Source organism: Pteropus medius, unplaced genomic scaffold (genome assembly GCF_902729225.1).
Source record: "Pteropus medius unplaced genomic scaffold, Ma_sr-lr_union100, whole genome shotgun sequence".
Lineage (NCBI taxonomy): Eukaryota > Metazoa > Chordata > Mammalia > Chiroptera > Pteropodidae > Pteropus > Pteropus medius.
In genome coordinates, this window is record NW_024349224.1 from 8689455 (window position 1) to 8710173 (window position 20719).

A 20719-nucleotide genomic window follows, 5' to 3' on the forward strand; every position below is an offset into this window, starting at 1 on the left:
CACTTACTGAGCATCTATTTGTGTCAGTCCCTGGGCTCAGTCCTTTATAGTCACTATTTGGTGGCCCCTGTGATCCCTATCCTGGTATTCATGCCTCTGTGTGATCCCCTCCCCTGGAGGGCGAGTGGGACATGTGACTTGTTTTCAACCAATAGCATACAGCAAGGGTGATCATACAGCATAGGGTGATGCGATTATGCCGATTATGCCGCGTAGAATCGTGATCTCTGTCTGGCAAGGAGACTCTCTCCGTGGCTGGCCTTGATGAAGCAAGCAGCCACATTGGGGGAGGTAACGTGGCAAGAATCTGAGGGCGGCCAGCAGCCAACAACTAGCTAGGAACTGAGGCCCTCAGTCCTACGACCGCAAGGATCTGAATTCAGCCAACGATGACGTAACTCTGGAAACAGGTCCTTCCCCAGTAAAACTTGAGATGAGACCCAGCTCTGGCCAACACTTGATTATAGCCTTACAGTGGACCCTCCTCAGCAGTCCCCAGACTTCTGACCTGTAGAAATTCTGAGGTAATAAATATTTGTAGTTTTCAGCTACTAAATTTGTGGTAATATTGTTAGCAGTAATAGATAACTGATATACACTCTGTGTCACAGTAATCCGCAGGTAGGTATTATTATTTTCCCTCATATCAAATAAGGATATGGAAGTCCAGAGGGAGTGAGTAACTTTCCCAAAGCCACACAGCTAGGAAGTGGCAGAGCTGGAATTAAAATCGATACTTCTGACCTCAGTGCCCCAGATCTTAACGACTGCAAAGCAACATCGTGGTCATGATCTTCTTGGACATGGACACTACTCCTGAGAGTTTGGGAAACTAAGGCTTGGGAGGAGTGACATGCCCAAGATTGCTAGGAAGTGGCAGAGACAGAATAACAACCCAGACTAAATGCAGTATATCACCCTGTTTCTCTAAATAAGGATAGAATTTTCCAACAAACAGAGCCCCAGCCTTTTATAAGGAATTTTTCATGCTACAAATATATGATGAGTGGTTTGGCTCAAGAACAAATGAATTTCATCTGTAATCTAGAGGACCTAGACTACTAATTGGCAAATTCATTCATTAGGGTCCAGTAAAACTTGTTTGTATAAAAATGAGGCCATTACTGCCTGCTTATCTAATCAGAGACAATGGATTTAAATTGTGCACATTGATATTAATTGCCCAAGACTTGAATTTTCTAGCTGGGGCTTCCCCAGGAGAATACAAACATGATAATTCATCAGAGGTCCCTTACATGCCCAGCACTGTCACCTGTGTTATTTGAGTTCATAATTCATAGCACATCAGTCTGCAGGAAGACTCAGCATGGTACTAAAATGTCACAAAAGAACTATCTATCAGACCTTTGCTGATTACTAATGGCTATCTCTGTTTTGAAACATTCAGCTGGGACATTTCCAGATTAAGGAAATTGAGCCTCATTTTCGGATGACATGCATTTCACTATAATTAGGATCAAGCATTCATCCTCCTGGAGGAGGTGACACACATGAGACATTTTTGCCGTATTTCTTGGAGTGGCCATGACGGAGAGCTGAGCACCACACTTCCTCAGGTCTCCCACAAAGTGGGGAGCGTAGACAGCATCCCACATGTGGTTCTCACCAACTCAGGCCCTGTGCTTCTCAGACCAGGTCCCCGCTTTGATGAGCAGAGCCTGTATGTGACACCCTGCCTCTGTCCTCGAGCTTGCCTGTCCAGAGACCCAGCCTCTGGGGAGAATCAGCCCCTCCTGCTTCCTCGACCAGCACACACAGCTGGTCAGGAGCCAGGCCTCTGCAGGATCCTGGTCGATGTGCCAAACCCTCGCCAAACTCAGCTGAGGAATGGGACGACAGCTCTGAGCGTGGCTTTCCTAAACAGCGATCCCCTTACAGGGAGAAGGGGACCTGGAGCCAGTTGTCAGACATAAACTGTCGATTTTCATTATTTGGGTAAGTCCTGTAAAGTCCCTGCAAACACTGAATTAGTGACCACTGAACCATTGCTTCTGGGGGAAATACAGGATTAGATATCTGTGTGCTTCTCAACGTTCTCATCAGCTGATCAATACGTAACCTTATCTTGTGTGTGTTTCGGTTTAAAGACATCTTATTTAACATATGTTATTGATTCATTAACAATGAACTCCTGGCCAACAGCTCTGTAACTCATGCCTGAACGAAGGCCCGCCCCGGCCTTCTCTCCCTTAGGAGCATGAGATGGCACTCAGCACTATACTCGGGGGCCATTTTTAATCGTGAAATCAGCAACAAAAATCACAAAAATGTGAAAAATGTGGCACATGATAGACCGTGGAAGGACATTTGTTTTCAGCATGAACTGAATCGAATGCCCCCTTGTTCATCCTCATTGGGAACTTGCTCTTGGGCTTCACAGATTTGTCGTTGCTCTGCATGTCTGCTAATGACCAGGAAAGCCCTTGAGTGTTGACTTTGGGGTTACAAATAAACTTTAGTGAGTAGGTGGATTGCAAATACAGAATCCATGAATCATGAAGATTGACCATGCTTCCTTGTCCCATTGCAGAGGAGGGGGAAGTGGGCAGATTCCAAAGGAAAAGCTCAGGTCGAACGGCCTTTGGAAGGGCCCGGCGGCTTGTCTAAGAGCCTCCAAGGAAGATGGACAGCTTCCTTCCCTGGGAGACCCCAGTGCCTTTTGTGTGTTACGCTGTAATGTCAACACTATATCCACTCACCCGGGAGCTGCCAAAGCGATCCTGTAAAAATCTAAGTCACAATAAGTCACTCTGCTGTATAAAACCCTGCAGAACTCCCATCTCCCTTAGAATAAAAGCCAGAGCCATTACAAGGCTTTACCTACAAAGCCCTAGCTAATCTCGTCCCCTCGGCTTCTCCCATCCCATATCACACTATGTTCATTTTCTTGCCAGTCTGCACACACACCGAGCCTGCACCTCCTCAGGGCCTTTGCACATGCTGCTCCCTCTGCCTCGCATGCTCTTCCCTACAGATGTGGGTATGTGGGTGTTATCTCTCAGCTCTGTCCACTTTGGAGGCCTAGTAGCACCCCTTTAGCAATGGGTGCATATGGAACTCAGATGTGGGTTTCTAACCACCATTCCCCTCTAAAAGGAATCAAGGCTCCTTGGAGCGATGGCCATTTCCAGGGATGTAGCAGGAAAAGTACAAGAGGGGCCCAGGGTGTCTTATTGCGCCTGCAAGCAAGTAAACACCAAAATATGACTGGATATCACAAAGGTCCCTAGAGCCATCCTGAAGAGGCACCCACTAGGGGAACAACTGGAACATGAAAATAATCATAGTAACAGGATATTCATGGAAGGAAGTGAATCCATAATGATACAAAGAGACAAATAAATAAATAAATAAATAAATAAATAAATAAATAAATAAATAAATAAATAAATGGGAGTGGAGAGAAAGCTCTCCCTTACAGTAGAATGTGAGCTAATGAATGCAGGAGGCATAATAGAGTAAGAAAACGCCCACTCTGCAAGCCCCTTTGTAATCATTGTAAGGAACCCCCAGTGGACACTGAAAGCAGCGAGCGACAGTTTGATGAGAAACGGGAGGTCTATACAGTCTCAAAGTGACTCCCCATTCATTACTCACGAATGACATAGAAAAAAGAAATAGTAATGTTAGAGCGCAGAGGCTTTAACCAAGGGATCAAAGTAAAAATCATCGGCGCCGGAAACACCGGCATCGTGTGCCTCTCCACACACGGCACGGACGACACAGCATCGCCTCTCAGTGATTCCTGTCAAAAGTGTCATCCCAAGAAAACATCAGATAACCCTAAACTGAGGGGACATGTACAAAATAACCGGCCTGCCCTCTTCAAAGCAGTTGAAGTCATCAAAGATAGGAAAAGGCTGAGGAACTCTGATTCCACATCGAAGAGATGAAAAGTATGTGGCAACACAGCACAATGGGGGCAGAAGGAGAGAAAGTCTATAAAAGACGCTATTGGGACAATTAGCAAAATTCGACTACGGATCAGGGATGAGATCCTGGTACTGTTTCACTACTGAATTTCCTGATTTGACAAAGGTACTACACTTATGAAAGAGAGCTTTTCAGTCTTTAAGAAATGCACATTGAAATATCTATATGGATTTTTTTTTTTTAATTAAAAGAAGAATGTACCTGGCCTTCTTCCGGAGTAACTTCTGAGACTCAGGATAATGCACCAAAATTTCATTCAGGTCCTTCTTATCCAGAATGAAGAGGTTGGTAAACCCGTGAGCCACCACGTTGGCAGTGCGCCGATTCCCGCCCCCAACAGCCAGCAAGCTGGGGCAAGACGGGAGGGAGGTGAGACCTTCGGAAGCTGCAGTTCTAACCACACTAAAATCTTCACCTCCACTGTGTCGGCAGATGCCAGGGCTGCATCCAAAGGGCCCTTGAGGACATGGTCCCGCCCACTGGCCATCCCGCCCGCTTCCCCAGCCTTTGCCCAGATCCCCTCCCTTCACCCCAGGTCCCCTCTGACCTTATTTCTCCAAACACAGATCCGACTTTCAGCGTCACCAGCACAGACTTCCCGTCGGGGCCACCCAAGACCTGTACTTGCCCCGCCTGGATGATGTACATCTCGCGGCCTATCTCCCCCTGAAACAGAGAAGGGGCGAGTCCCTCTGCCATCGCCAAAAGCGGCCACAGAAGCAGCAGGGCTGAGCCCAGAGGCTGGGGCACGGCACGGAGGAACCTGCACCGGGGTCCAGCTCTGCTGCACACTTTGTGTGTGTGGCGGGGCCTGTGTCTCCCCATCTTGATTGGAGAAAGTCACCACCCCCTGGCCTGCCTAACTGCAGGATTACGGTGAGGAGTTAATGTCAGGGGGGTGATGATCAGGCAAGTGCTAGATGTAATGGGCAGGTGTAATGGTATTCTGCAAATTCCCAATTATACACGCCGACGGAAAATCTAGCAGTGCTTCATACAGTGAACCGATCTCTGTGTCCAGCACATATCACATCAGGGGTTCGAATAGCGTTTTCCAACTGAAGTAGGAATAATAACAAGAACCAAAATACCCAGCCCTTACAATGAGAGAGTTCTGGAGCAGAAGGAACCAACCCTACGGACACCTTGATCTTGGACTTCTAGCTTCCAGAGCTGTAAGATGTACAGCTCTGTTGTTTGAGTCACCCAGTTTGTGGTGCCTTGTTACTGCAGCCATAGCAAACTAATACAATGGTCTTAATCCCAAATTAAATCGAATGAGCGAATGAGTGAATGAATGAGTAGCTTGCTTTGGACTACAATCAGAAATACCCAGTCTGCCACACACCTTCCTGTCCTCATGGCCTCGCAGGCCCTTGCCTGGTCTACTACTTGTCTCACCTGCCATGTTTAAAGGGCAAGAGACCAAGGACAGATCAAGATGACTACACTTTTGATTCATTTGACAAACATTTCCTGGGTACCTCACACACGCATGATCTTCTTCACAAAAAGGAAGAAAGTTTGGTTTCCCTGTTTCAGTGTCCAATTTGACATAGGGCTGAAGTATGAGGGGCTTAAAGAGCTCCCCCTCACTTCACTCACCAGCCTGGGGGGTGGTTAAGTGGGGCGGCCTGGGGCTGTCTCCGTAAAATCATCGCAGAGCAAAACTAGACAGCAGAGGGCGCCATTCACACATGCTCACCAAGTACTCGCTTCAGCTTTCCACTGCGAACTTCCCAACAAACTGATTCACTTTTCCTAATGTGAAGCGAATTCTACATCACCCACAGGGATGAGAGCGGGTGCAATGGCACCTACTCTGTGCCAGGCACAACCAACCCATGAGGGAGATACTTTCACAATCCCTACTTTATACATGAGAACAGAGAGACTCAGAGAGGGCAAGCCATTTCCCCGAGGCTGCACAGCTAGGAAGTAGCTCCAATGCCAGATGAATCACTCTGTTGCACCCAAACCCTTCTTGGCCTCTAAGCTGCAGCTTTAAATTCTCATTCACCGACAGCACATTTTCCCCTTCTTCCCCCAGCTCTCTGCATCCAGAAACTTCGCTGAAGCAGGCAACTTGGAAACGGGGGCCTTCTTGAGCTGGTGGCTCCCGAGTCTTACCAGGGTTGCATGGCCAATATTTTCACCCCAACATACACAGTGGCCTTATTAACAGCTCTGTAACAAGAGGCTTGAAACCTGGTTCCTGTTGCCCCACATCCAACCACTCCTTACCAAGTGACCTTGGTCTCACCTTGAATCCCAAAGAGTGGGAGGAGAAAGGGCCCTAGACACTGTCTAGCCCCAGGATTCAAATGCAAATGTTTTCCAGGATCAGGTGGGTGGTGTGAAGGAGTAAAGGGGGTCTGGTATGTGGGGGGCGGGGGGCGCGTGGTGTCAGGAGACAGCATGATGTCCCCATGAAGGGCAGTCTCTTCTCCACCCTCCAAGCTGACTCTTGCTATTTGGGAAGGTAGGTTTCGGTGTTAGCAGATTTTCCGTTTTCAGCCAGAAATCTGGATTTTTGTGTAAAACCTTCTATTTTTCAAGGTTGAGGCCTTATTCAACTTTTTTTTTTTAAGATTAGACAAAACAAAAACAAAAAGCGAATCACAAACACCTTCAGCCCGGCTCTTGTGCTGGGGCCACCAGTTTGCAACCTCTGTTCCATTCCTCCTCCCACCCCCTTCTCCCGATTACAGGACCAAGACCAGGAAGCAGCTCCACCTACACAGTCAAGGCCCTGCCCCTGTGTAGGCTCCTCACTTTCCTTTTCTGTAAAGTGGGGTTCTTCATCCTGACCTTCATGGTCCCATGTCCAGGGAGCAAAGCCTCAGGCTCATCAGAGTTCCATGCCTGGAGCTGGACAAAGCCAACTTGTGCCAAACAACCTGGAGCTGTGGGCCAGCTGCCCAGCGCTCAGAGCCGCAGCCGCCCCCTCCCTCTCCGGCAATTCTGCTCTGCCCACCCCCCCACCCCGCAAACCTCACTGAGCCAGTACATCCAAGCCACATTGTAGCTGCCTTCAGCCACTCACCTTCTTGCAAACGTAGTCATTGGGCAGGTAGACGACAGAGCGAAGCCGCTTCAGCATGTCAAAGATCATCTGTCGGTCACAGCCCTGTGCCCGAGAGGAGAGGAAAAGAGTCTCAATTCGGAAGGAGGTGTGGGCTCGGGGCCTCCCGGAGCCCTGAGAGGGAGGGCGCTGGGAGGGCCATACCTGGAAGAGCGCCACTTTGCTCACGATGTCATAGTTCACGTCGATGGCAAGGTCCAGCCGCATCTTGTCTGGAAGCTGCACCATCAGCTCTGACTCATCTGCAGATGAGACCGCGGCGGGTGTCACAGGCACAGCCAGGCCCCTCTCCGGCACGTGGGCCGCGTCTGTACTGCACTGGCTGGCCCCAGCCACACCTTTCCTCTGCCACCCAGAACCACGCTGGATTGGGGGAGCGCCCTCTCTCCCCTTCCCAGATGCCGTTCCCTCTGCTGGGAACTCGCTTATGCACCTTACTGAGCAGGCTAATTCCCGCTCGTTCTTCAGAAACCATCGCTAAGGGTTCCTCCGGGAAGCCCTCCCTTGAGATCCCCTACCCAGCTGTGATGGGAGCAGTCCCTGTGCTGTAGCTCTCATCATACCCTTTGTTGCGACAGCTTGTTAGCGAGCCATCTTCCCTACTCACGCTGTTAGAAGGACGTTAGCTAAAGTATTTTGAGCACTGTTTCTACAGAGTGCTTTACAAAGATGACTTTATTCAATTCTTCCAGCAACCCAAGAGGGGCTTACTACTAGAAGCCCCACTTTACAGACAAGGAAAGGAGGCTCGGGAAGGCAGTGACTTGCCCACGGCCACATGGCCCAGGGAGACAGACTCAGGATCCCACCCAGGTCATGGGGCCCCAGAGCCTGTCCCAGGAGAGCAGGGCCTTCTGTTGTGTCGCCATGTGGTGCCCAGAAGAGAGCCTGGCATGGAATGAATGTTGGTAGCTGGAGACAGGAAATGCACTGCCTGATCCCAGCCCTGGTGCCCCACCCACTGCACGGTGATTATCTACGGATGTAAGCTCTGGGCGGGCCTGGGCAGGTCGGGGCCCTCTAGGGGCCTTAAATATGCACCCCTGCGAAAGGGGGCAACAGTACAGCTGTCACAAGGCTGTCAACAGAACTGAGGCAATGGATGTGAACATGCCTCAGAGACTGTAGTCACATGATCCAGTCTACAAGGCATGTTAGAATGAAGATTCTAACACTCAACGTCCGCAGACTTGCCAACGCCCCCTGCTCAGGAGACCTTGGGGCTGAAGTGTGGCTTCTCTGAGACCAGAGAGAACCCCGTGGAGGCAGTGGAGCCCCTTTATTTGGCTGAGGGAGTGTGGGGCTCTAAGTGCCAGTGGCCTGTAGGCTTTTCAGAGGCCTCCAAAACAATGTCCAGACTTTGCAAACAAAATCACCAGCTCCCAAAATGAAAAAGAAACTGGAAATTTTTCAATTAACATATAATTAGCATATTCAGATTTAATTAAGAGTTCCATTTAGAATCCATGAAAACTTCATTACATTTGGAAATAATTTCCAGGTAAGATTCTCCCACTTTTAATAATTACTGAGCACACACATCCATCATGGACAAGAAAGCAAAAACGGTGGTGAATTAAATGCATTGTTGTAGCCAAATAATTTCAGAAGCAAAGCATAACATCAACAAATTCACAAAGAAAAAAATCATATATATAAATATATATAAATTATGTATATATATAAATTATATATATATAAACTATGTGTGTGTATATATATATGTATGTATATATATATATATATATACACACATATATATATATATGTATATATATATATAAAGAGAGAGAGAGAGAGACGTTCTTCCTTCTCTCCTGACTTCATCTCCGATGCGCATGCATTTCAAGGTGCGTGAAGTGAGGTGGGCAGGTGTCCAGAAGACAAGTCTCTCAAGTCGCCAGGGTCTCCTGGTGGCCCAGCTCCGGACACCTTGCAGGCCTCCCTAGGCTCCTCTCACTTACACATAGGGGCCACAGCCAAGAGAGGCCCCAGAGCTCAGGTTTCAGGGACCCAGGATGGGCGCAGGGCCCAGGAAGCACAGCGTGGGGCAGGAGGGGGCTTACCCAGCATGCCTTGGGAGTGCCAGGTGTACTCGTACCAGGTCTTGACGCGGTTCTGCACGGACCTGGGGATCTTGTAGAAGTTCATGTACTTCACCGTGCTGTCCATGCAGCTGCGGTAGTAGGTCTGCCCTGCGGTGGCGGCCCCCACCACGTCTCTCATCTAGGGACAAGGGGACAGGTCAACTAAGCCACTGGGTCAGAGCGGGGCCATTGCTTGGGCTTTGGGGACATGTGTCATGGGCACATTTACTTTACGCAGACCGGGGTGCGTGTTCGAGGCGGTAGAGGAGATCAAGAGAAAGGGACACTCTGTCCAGTGAGGACAGGGGATGAGCAGGGTGAGTCTTCTGGCCCCTCAGAGGTCTCACAAGGAGGGAACACTTCTCTGGGCTAGGCCAACTCTGGTATAACGTGGCCCCTCTGTGTCAGAGGCCACTTTGACCCCACCCTGAAGGAAATATGCACCCAGTATACCAGTCCTCAGGACGGGGCTCCTCAGAGGTAATTCGATTGTCACCTTCTGCACTGACTAAAATGTGAGATGTGCCCCCAGCACACCAGAAACCCCCAGGGATTTCTCTCCTAGGGAACAGCCCAAACCTGCAGCCTTGGCAGAAAGCCATTTAGCCCAGCTTTCCAGGGTGTTCCAAAGGCACTGACATCTCAAACGGAAGCAACCTCAGAGGGAACGGGACTCAGACCCCCATCACCCGGCAGGTCCCACAGCTCCAGGCTCCTGACTCAAGTCCAGTGCTTCTTCCCACATAGTCTAACAGGCATTGGCACAGATGAGGACATTTCTGGCAGCAGGGGGAAGGAAAGGGGCGCTGCAGGCAGGTGGGTGGGAAGCCAGACTAGAGACCCAGCTACCTGTCCGATCATCACGGAGAAAGCGAAGACGCCTGTGAAATAATTCAGCAGCTGGAAGACAATTTCAAAGAGCGTCTTGGGGTCGGGCAGCCCACCAATGGTGATGAGGGTCTTCACAGCCCAGTAGTAACAGCGAATGTAGCTAGAGAAAGAAGAGGAAGGGCGCTCAGTCGTCACAGACCCCACCCTGCCGCCCCTGGGTGGCCTGGCTCTGACAGATGTGCGCTGTGCGAGAAAGAAAGCCCTGTACAGCTTAGAAGTGCAAGACAGCCTCTCACGCCTGCAGCGGCTAGTTACAGATGGTGAAACCAAGGCCCCAAAAGGGGAAGGGAACACCCGTGGTCACCCACTGGCAAGTTCCAGAGCTGGGAGTAGAACCCAGGGGATCGTCTGCTTCCCTGAGCTGTCACCCCTTGACGCAGGCATGTGAACCATTGGGAAAGGAGGCATGGGTGATGCGGTCCTACTGTGTGCTAAAAAGCCCAGGAAGTGCCCAAGCTTGTCTCATCACGAAGCAGCAAGAGTCCCTCATACACCCGTCCACACCTTCAGGCTGCTCCCTCCCGGGGGTCAGCAAAGGGTGGGGTCAGCAGGACTAAGAGACGGGAAATCCAGCCTGCTTTCCTGAGCCTTCCTGTCCTCCCACGAAGGCACACAGGAGCGGTCCAGAGGGACAGCCCAGGCCTGCCATTAAGCCCTCCATCATACCGGTCCTGGCCACCAGACTGTGTGTGGGGCTGAGCTGGGTGCTGTCTGGGAGCCGGGCATGGGTGCTGCTGAGCCACAGACAGAAAGAAAACAGAGAGATGCCCACACACCTCCATCTTCCCCCAAACCCTTTCTGGTGGGAGGAACCTTTCACTGGCATGGCACATCTTAGGGGCCTCCCCAAAGTCTTCTGCTGTGCTAGGTATGTGGGGACCCCTACAAGCCCCAGGCTGGGTACACGCAGAGCAGGATAAAGGACCCAGATATGTAGGCACTTGGGTCCCCAAGTCCTCGGCCCATAGCCAGCGCTCCACAGACAGTCACTATTTTGAAAGTTATTGTAATCCACGATATTGGGCTTCTTGAGGGACCCTCCTCCACTACCAGTGCTTTGGGCTTATTTTGGGGTTCCCTGTAGGATTTCATTTGGGAAAGAGTAGCACCGTCAAGAAAGTGTGTCTCCCCACTACCAAGCATCAAGAGCTCCCGAGGGCCTTGCAGAAGGAAGTCCTCGACAAGACAGATTTCCCTTTCCCTGCTTGCCACACCTCCCCAGGCCTGCCCATGACAGAAATGCCAAGCCCAGCCCCAGGATGTGGGTCCTGAGCTTGTTGGGGCACAGAATTTCTTGAGAATCTAAGAAAAGTCAGGAACTTTTCCTTAGAAAAACCAGTATGCCCTCAAAATTCAGCTCCAATTTCTAGGGGTAGGGGGGAGTCTCTGAACCCCAGGCTAAGAACCCCTTTTCTGGTATGCTGACTTCTCCATAAGAATGACCATAACCAGGAAATGGGGTCACTGACTCCTGTCCAGGCATGAACTGGACAAATTACACACATTAGTTTAATATTCCTCACAAGAAATCTGAATGTAACACTACTCTCATTTTGCAGATAAGAAAATTGAGTCCCAGGGTCATGGCCTTACTCAGGTACACAGAGCAAGGTTTAATGAATAGTTTCTGTCCTTCCCTTCACTTAGAAGAGCTCTTTGAGTCCTCTCTCTGCCCCCTTGCGAGATGAATGAATGGATGGATGAATGGATGAATGGATGGATGAATGGATGGATGAATGGATGGATGAATGGATGAATGGATGGATGGATGATGATGGATGGATGGATGGATGGATGAATGAATGGATGGATGAATGGTCTGTCATGGGCTCAGGAGCAGGGCTGCAGGTGGGTTCAGCAGAGGGGAACAGAGAACAGGGCCACTGGTGATACAGGGGTATTAGGCTCTGACCCTGTTTCCATTGCTGCCCCTCGGTCCATGTCCTATTCCCCTCCTGCCTGCCGGGGCTGCCCCGGACTCTGGGACATGTGTCTACAGGTGTGAGTGTCCCTCAGAGCACAGGCCCACTGCAGAAGGCAGCAGACACTGATGGCCACTGCGGCCAAGGTTGGGGCATCCATACCGAGATGAATGATCACTCCACAAAGAAGCCACCTTGGACACAAGGGACGGCCTGTTCTAGTGCTCACTTGGAAGCAAGTATGTGGAGGAGGTCAAAGTACTGACAGCTGTATTGAGAACATTTTGTGTCACCAGTGGGCACAGCCCAGCCCAAGGTAGGGCCCCCCTGAGATGAAAGTTATTGTAATCCATCTCTTGGTCACCACGGCTGGCTGAGTGTCCAGGAAGGCCTGGCACTGGGCCAGGGACTCGGAGGCACAGAATCCTCAGTTGCCTCATCGAGGTGAGGGCTCCATGATCAGCCCCATTCTGCAGGTTGGGAAACTGAGGCCCAGAGAAGACAGGTGACCTGTTTCCTGCTAGCAAGTGGCAGCTCCAGGAGTCCCAGCCTGGACTCCTGCTCCTCAAGCCTGTGCTCTGAATCTCTGGGCTCATCCCCAACCTTGACCCCATGGGCTTCTCGTCTTCCCACACTGCCCTCCCTTCCCCTCATCACAAAAACCTTTTGTCCTGCTCTCACGGACAGACCAGTGTCCCCCTAATTGGTTCCTCTGCTTCTTCCTACCTGTCCTCCCAGCCCATCCTCCCGTCAGCTGTCTCTCTGAGATCCCCCTGGGTCCTGTTATTCTCTGGCTTAAAAGGCTTTGAAAGTCAAGAGGTGAGGGGGCAAATGGGAAGCTTTCGATAACCATCCAAGCCTTAAAAAACAAGGCGGGACTCTCCAATCGATTTTTCTGTAAACTGAAGACCGCTCTTAACGAGAGTCTATTAATTAAAATAATGACTTTTTTTTTAAAAAACTTTAAAAAATGTCTGTACCCTTGACCCTGCCAACCCCTTTAGGAATTTATTACGAGGAAACAGTCAGACCAGAGCACAGAGTCATATACAAAGATGTTCGTTGCAGTGCCATGTGTCACAGTGAAAAACTGGAAACCCCCTAAGTGGCCAATAATAAGGAAATAGTTAAATAAATGGTGGTGTATCTGTATGGTGTTAAATTTTCTAGTAGCCACATTTTTGAAAAGTAAAAAGGAACAGGTGAAATTAACTTCAACAATATATTTTAGTTAACTAAAAATATCAAAATTAACCATTTCGACATGTAACCAACCTTTTAAAAATTAGCAGTAAGAGAGTGTGCATGTTTTTTCATGTCTTCCAAATCCTGTGTGTAATTTACACCTCCCGCACACCCATCACACCTGCATTTCAAGTGCTCGTAGGCTGGAAGCCCGTGTGGCCAGTGGCTGCAGCCCTGGACAGCGCTGCTCTAGAAGGTGAGGTTCCAGCTCCTCAGGAGAGGAGGCAGCTTGGCAACTAGGCCCCGCCCACCTCCGGGCGCACCCCCTCCAGCCACACAGAACCGCTCCCAGCTCCGGACTCCATTACTCTGCAACCCCGCCCCTTTCTTCCCTTCCCGCCCCGCGCCCCCGCCCCCTCCCCCCGCCTCCCCTCGCCCTCTGGGATTCCCTGCCCCTTCTCTTCACCTATCAGGGCCAAGATCAGACTTAACCCTCCCGGATTATCCCACCTCCCTGCCTCCCCGACTCCTCTACAGCACCTGGCAGATGGTACGGTTAAGACTCTGCAGCCGCGCTGCCTGAGTTCAAATCCTAGCTCTCCAACGTATCAACTGCGTGACTCTGGGAAGGCGCTGCAACCTGCTACCTCATCTGTAGAATGGGGATGATGACAGTACCTCTCCTGTGTGATTGCTGGGAGGATTAAGTTAATTACTATGTTAAGTGCTTAGAACAGGGCTGGCTGCTATCATCATCACCATCATCATCATCATATTATCAATATCATCACCGCCATCATCATCGCCATCATCATCATCATTCGAGCATGTCCCACATGTATGGCAGCTCTCTGGATTGACAGGTTGGTTTCACCTTGTTGGCCAGCTCCTCCATGGCTAGTGATGGCCAGGAGCTGTGCTGAGGTTTCTCTGGCCTCATTCCCTCTCGGCCATGCCCTCAGGGTGCATGTGTACACGCACCTGCGGTGAATTTGCTAACTCTCCCAGACTCTGGGGCGCTGAAAGGATCTTTCCAGCAGGTCTTGTTCATGTCTCTGCACCCCTCTGCCTGGCACGTGGCAGGTGCTCAGGAAATGTTAGCTTAGTGAGGACTTGGACACTTGGCCCTTCGATCTTATCATGTCAGTAGGTCCTTGGGGGCAAGGTGGCCTCAACGACATAGTGGTCATGGGACTCCATTTTGGGAATCTCTGTGCCATGATTTATGGCCCCAGAAGGAAAACTGTGGCTTACCTGTTTCCGACTCCATCATAAACCCAGTGAGTGGAGCCGATGCCTTGATAGGCCGACGCCCAGTAATACAGACATGAGTTCAAGTGTAAACTGTAGAGCAGGTAGGCTGTGGTCCTGATAACCCTGCAGAAGAAGGACAGGCATGAACACGACAGCAGAAAGGGCAGCGTGACATCTCACCCAGGGGTAGGGATGCAGAGAACAAGCCAGTCCTCACCTCCCCCAATGCCCATGCCCCAGGTCCCGCTGTTGGAGTCCCATAGCCCTGCCCAGCTGCCTGGCAGGGTGGACAAGGTCTGATGGGAACCGGCCAGTGGTTGGATTGGGCCAATGGGATGCTCTTTGAGGCTGCCGGTTAGAAACGGAAGCACTCGAATGGAGAGTTGTCAAGACTAAGGGCTGAAATTGGCACAGAGCTCCATGTACAGACAGTTCTAGGGGAATGGGGGAGCCCGAGAGGGGGCTCCGTGGGGAGGGGCAGGGAAGGAGCAGAGCTGGGCAGAGAAGGGCCACTCTGTGAGAGGTCTGGAGAGGAGCTTTGTCCCTGAGTGTGGCTTGGCTGGTCCCGGGTTCCATCCTTGGACAACCACCAGATGGCCCACTGTGTCCTTACAACTGTTGCCCCTGTGTTTGAGACCAACATGAGGCCCAGCTCCCTAGAAGTGAGAGTGAGCCATCTGTGTCCACCTATGTGTGCCCTTCTCACAATTGGGGGAAATGGAACATTCCTGGTTCTCTAAAAAACAAACGTCTCTTCAAAGAAGGGCCAGGAAGAGGCCTGGCTTCCGCTGGCGGTGAGGGCTGCAGGGCCAGGGGAGTGAGAAAAGGGAAGCGAGGTGGGCAGAGAACGTGTGTGCACGTGTGTGCGTGCCCGTGTGTGTGCGTGTTTGCATGTGTGTTCGTGTGCATTCGTGTGCGTGTTTGCGTGTGCATGCATGTGCGTGCGTGCGTGTGCACACGCGCGAGCATAGGGGGTCTCACCTGTAAACGTAGGCTTTGCTAAGGATGGACTCCAGGCGGTTATTAAACTCGAAGAAGGCCATGTACTGAGAGGAAGAGCAAGGTATCAGGGCAGCCACCGTCTGTGGGGTGACACTCTATCTTTACCTCCCCCGCCCGTTCCCTATTGGTGCCAGGATTGGGCTCTTTCTGCAGCCCCTGGTGGGAGGGGGCTAGAGAGGGAACCTTCAAAATCAGAGGTCCTTAGCCCTTAGAGGGGTCAGAGCCAGAAACTTTGTTTTTCTAATCTGATGGAAGCCATGGTACCTGTTCCCTTAGAAATTACACGGAATTATGTCCTTACAGTTTGCATATAATTTCAGAGGACTCCTAGACCTTCTGAATCTGATCGTGAAACTTTTAGGGGCACATGTGTTAAGGATACTGTTTTTAATGCTTACTTGGAAAGAAAACAATTTTATAAAGGAACAGCATCCCTAACACCCTCACTTATATCCTTAAGGCTTATTTATAATAGGAAAAGTGTAATAATAACAATTGCTCTTTTTTATGAGCACCTTTGATGACTGCACTTTGCAGATGACCTTCCAAGAATGCAGGGGTTCGGGGCACTGACCCCAGTGTAGTAGAAAGTTTGTGCATAACGTGTGACTTCTCAAAAACATAAGTAATAGTCTACTGGTGACCAGAAGCTTTACTGATAACATAAAACAGTCGATGAATAGATATTTTGTATGTTATATGTATTATACACAGCATGCTTATAATAAAGTAAGCTAGAGAAAACATTATTAAGAAAATCATTAGAAAGAGAAAATACATTTATAGTACTGTACATGTTTATCGAAAAAATCCACGTATAAGTGGACCCGTGCAGTTTAAACTCATGTTGTTTAAGGTCAGCTCTGTGTGTGTGTATGTGTGTGTGTGTGTGTGTATACACACACACTTCTATACATGCGAGGTCTGTATCGTCATTCTCCTTTTATAGAGAGAAAATGGCACTCAGGGAAGTTCTGTAACTTGCCCAAAGCACACGGCTGGTAAGTAATAGAGCCAGACTGGACTTACGCCGCAAGCTCTTTCCAATTGGCCACACTGCCTCTGGATCACTGCACACATGTTGTCTGACATTTGAAAATAACATTGATTGATGATGCTTTCTTACGGGACATGCTAGCTATCGTCCGGGTGTTTGTTGTCATTTCCATCTGGATTTTGCACTGGATGGAGAAGGACCATGGGCTTGGATCCCTCACCTTTGCCTCAAAGAGTCGTGTCCTCTGAATGGTGCTAACCATTCGGCATGGGAGGTACACACACTCACTACCCGCCACGTGAATCAAGATATAGATCCCACCTCTGCATGTGGGATGAAAACTGGGCTGTGGATCCAACCTTCCCCACTCTGATGTTTGGCTCTATAGCAACCTTAGCGGCCCCCAGGAGGCTGGCACCTGTCAGATAAAACTGGTGGGGTGTCCAGTTTCCCCTTTCGTCTTGGCAGCCGGGGAGCTCAGCAGCAATTTCTCCGTTCAATTCCAGCAAGATGTGCTTGTTTTTCATCGGGATTCTTACATTCTTCCTACTTTTTTCTGCCATGTTTCTCTTGGTTATTAAGGAGATTGCATTTGTCTCTTATAAATTCCCTCATTGCCATTTTGGGGAAGAGGCATCAGGCATCATGTAAGAAGAGAGGTGAATTTAATTGGTCTGCCAGGAAATTCCATTTGGAAGATCACAAGTCCTCTGACTAGCTGTCCACACTGGTCACGTTAAAGGACAGTTGCCAGGTCTTCACTCTATACTGTCACTCTCACTGGGAAACCAGCTGTGCCCTAGTGGCGGGAAGAATGGCTGTCATGACATTGAGCAACAAACGACAATGAACCAGCCGTGGGGCTGCACATGCAAATCCATCCCAGGTGCTACTTCCCGGCTCCTGTGACCTTGAGCAAGTCACCCAAGCATTCCACGCCTCAGTTTCCCCATCTTTTAGATGGAGACCATCATAAAGCAGGAGTTCCTCTCTGGAGTCTCAGTCATCGCTGAAAGCGTAGACGGTGGAGACAGACGGTCTAGGTTCAAATCCAAACTCCATTCCTTCCTACCTGTGTGAACTTGGGCCAGTTACTTAACCCCTCTGTGCCTCAGACGTCTCATTTGTACAATGCTGGCATTACCAACACTCGCCTCGCGGGGGTGAGGAATAAGCAGCTGTAAAGCCTCCAGAACACCACCTAATCCAGGCACCATTAAGAAGTGCTAAGGATTGTAAGGAACGTCCCATCTCCCCTTGGGACAGCCCTCCCTGACACCTCCCCAGTGCTGCTCAGGGCAGACATTAAGATGTCAGAGCTGGTGCAGAGCAGGGGGAGCTGACGACCTTGGATGGAGAAGCCACTCTCACCTTCAGACAGCGAGGCAAGCGCAGGAGGGGGTTCACGCCGAATTTCAAGTAGAGAATGTCCAAGGGCAGCAGGCAGAGCATGTCCATCTGAAACCCCAGTGGGACACCACAGTGTGTAAAACAGGAAACTCCAGGGGCGTGGGGTGGGGTGAGTGACTGGGCTTCTACCTTCCATGGACAGGTAAGCTCGGAATGTCCCAAGAGGGCCTCAAACTAGGGCAGAAGGCATTCCACCCACAGGCCTCTGCTTGGCTGCCCAGCCTGTGCCAGTCCAGGGGGAACCACACCACTCCAGCACCGAGGCACCCAGGACCCCCTGAGACGCCACCCTCCAAGAGCCCACAGACACTTGCATCCCTAGCACACACCTTAAAGCGGGGAGATTTCAGGTAGTTATTGCGCATCTCTTTTTTGTCCGTCTGGAAGAAAATGGGATAATGACCATGAAATGACCTGAGAGCTTAATCCCTGACCCCATGGGAGCAGTGATGGAAATCCCTAAAGACCCCCCACCTTCTGATCGGAGCAACAGCCCCATGGACAAGAGCCCAAATGGACCAACTGAGCTCAGGTGAAAGTCTCATGGTCTGTGGGTGGGGAGGTCGAGCCCGCAGCAGGGAGACAGCTGCCCAAGGTCACCCAGCTAGATTCCAACTTCTGGGATGGAAGGCGAGGCTACTGAGCTCATCCTTCTCAGCAATGCTGGTCTTCCCTGAACCATTTACAGCCTTATTACTGAGGAGCTGCCGGTGGCTCGATCAGACCAGGAAAGGGGTTGCCCGGGGAATGCTTCTTCGTCTAAATTGTTTTAAAGGCACAATTTCAACTTGTCTGCACACAGTGAAGCAGGCGCTGCCCGGGTGAAATTTCGAAAAGTGACCACCTGCACAGGGAGACAGGGACCGTGCCTCCTGCTTCTGCCAAGTCACCATCAGGACTTCAGTTCCCTTTCCGGTAAGTGGGGCCTGCACCAGAGCACAGGGTCTCAAACTGGTCCAAGTATCATGCTCTTAGCGGGACCCACAGGCAATGTCGAGTGCCAGCCGTCACCTGTGCTGAGCGCTCTGCATGCATTACCTCCGTCAGTCCTCACAGCGATGCTATGAGGCGGGAACAAGCACTATCCTCATTTTACAGATGAGGAAACTGAGTCTCAGAGAGGCGATCCAGCTAGTCGTGGTAGAGCTGAGATTTGAACCTGGTCCACCTATACTAAAGGGTATTCTCTGGACCACTTCTCCATCTCTAATTCCATCAGATGGTCCAGAAACCATTTCACCCCTGGCATGTGTAAGTGAACATATCAAAGGTATGCAGAATAAGCAACCATGATGTTGAACAAGCAGGGGCAGATATTCCCACAATCCCCTTGTTCACTTATCTTGTATATCAAAGCATCGGGGTTTGGTCCCCTGAAGACTCCAGCCACAGAGTCTGCCCCCAGCCACCCCCTCCACTGGCCTGCGACTCACAATGATGTCCCCTCCTTTGACAAACTGCAGGCGTATCTGGAACACGGTGATGTCCAGGAAGTAGATGAGGTCACAGAGGTAATCCATCAGCAGCCAGAGGTGGATGTTGTCTGGCGTCTGATAAGGGAAGGCCCAACGCACAGGAATCAGCCAGCAGTTCCAGTTCCAGGCCATCACCACGAAGAACAGCCACAGGATGTACATCAGGTCTGTGCGGAAGGGGAGGTGGGAACGTGCCAGCGCATCAGCCGGATCCGCTCCTCACAGTGGGATCAGGGCGGGGCTTTTCTCCATTTGTCTATCTGCGCCTTCCTGTAAGCACTCTATGTGACAATTCTGTAACTTGGTGGGGGTGGAGGTGGGAGGGAAATGATCTTTGTTTTAAAAATAAATCACTGATAGGCCATAACAAATCAGAGTAAGGAGGGATGTGGGGGCATTATTAGATAATAGCTAACTAGAAACTTCTTTTGCTTTCATTCTTGTTGAAGTTTTTCTTAATATCTATTTCTTGCCTTACTTACACAATAGTAAATAATGCATAAAAGATGGACGGATAGATATATGGACAAGTGGATGGATGGGTGGATGGGGTGGATGGTGGGCAGGTGGATGGATAGATGGATGGGTGTGGATGGATAGATGGATAGGTGGATGGACATTGTAGGGTTACTTGGTCATTTTAGAGGCCCAGTGGACACCAGAGTTGGAGTTCTGTCCCCCAAATGACTTCTTGTATCACCTGGGAAAAGTCCCTCTCTGGCACCTGCTCTGCCTTCCTCGGGGAGTCAGATGAGAAAGGCAGGGAGATCCTTTGTAAACTGTAAAGTACTGTGTATATATGCAAAGTTGTTATTCCCAAGGGATATAAAATGGACTAAAAGGAAAATGAGAGAGAATTCGCTTTACCCGTTTGAAGAATTTCCTCCCTTTTCTGCTCAGAGCAGCAGCTCCAGGAAGGAGCCAGCGAGAGCAGAAGAGAAAGACGTGGCCAAGAGTCAAGAGTCTTGGGTCTGCCGCTAACTTTAACTAATTGTGCGTTCAGACTCGTTAGCTTCTCTGTGCCTCAGTTTCCTTGTCTGTAAGGTGGGTGTGATCTTACGTTCCTATTCCAGGGATGTTTCTGTTTTGGGGGGAGGTCATGAACGTTGGGTCTGTGGCCGCCCAGCCCACCTCTTGTACTCCCCACTCCATTCCCCACCCAATCTCCTGCCCCTTCACCTTGCATAGTGGCAATGCCCATTGCCCACCCAGGACTCACTGGTCAGCGGGTCGATGCTCTTGGGGAACTGGTACTTCTTCCAGGGGCGCCTTTTGAACTTGCAGCAGAGCATGTCGCAATAGTGTTCCTCCTCCACCGGCCCCGCCTCGGCTGGCTTTGCATCCGGGGCCGGCTCTGGGGCTTTCTTGGCTGGGGCTATGGGATAACACCGGTGACCATCCAACCCAGCCCTGAGGCTCAGGCAGAGGATGCTGAGAGAGGTCTAGCAACTGCAGAC

At 50.4% G+C, this 20719-nt stretch overlaps 1 protein-coding gene across 1 annotated transcript in view; it reads right to left on the bottom strand.

Moving 5' to 3' along the window:
- Positions 1-20719, bottom strand: part of CNGB1 (cyclic nucleotide gated channel subunit beta 1) — a 54345-nt gene that overhangs the window by 3519 nt on the left and 30107 nt on the right. The window contains exons 17-28 of the mRNA XM_039881091.1: positions 20482-20637; positions 19221-19429; positions 18117-18167; positions 17749-17835; positions 15360-15424; positions 14379-14501; positions 9976-10117; positions 9106-9265; positions 7184-7281; positions 7001-7084; positions 4502-4620; positions 4156-4302 (exon numbers count right to left, since the gene is read on the bottom strand). Coding sequence (XP_039737025.1) covers positions 4156-4302; positions 4502-4620; positions 7001-7084; positions 7184-7281; positions 9106-9265; positions 9976-10117; positions 14379-14501; positions 15360-15424; positions 17749-17835; positions 18117-18167; positions 19221-19429; positions 20482-20637 — 1441 coding nt within the window. The remainder of the gene's footprint in view (positions 1-4155; positions 4303-4501; positions 4621-7000; positions 7085-7183; positions 7282-9105; positions 9266-9975; positions 10118-14378; positions 14502-15359; positions 15425-17748; positions 17836-18116; positions 18168-19220; positions 19430-20481; positions 20638-20719) is intronic.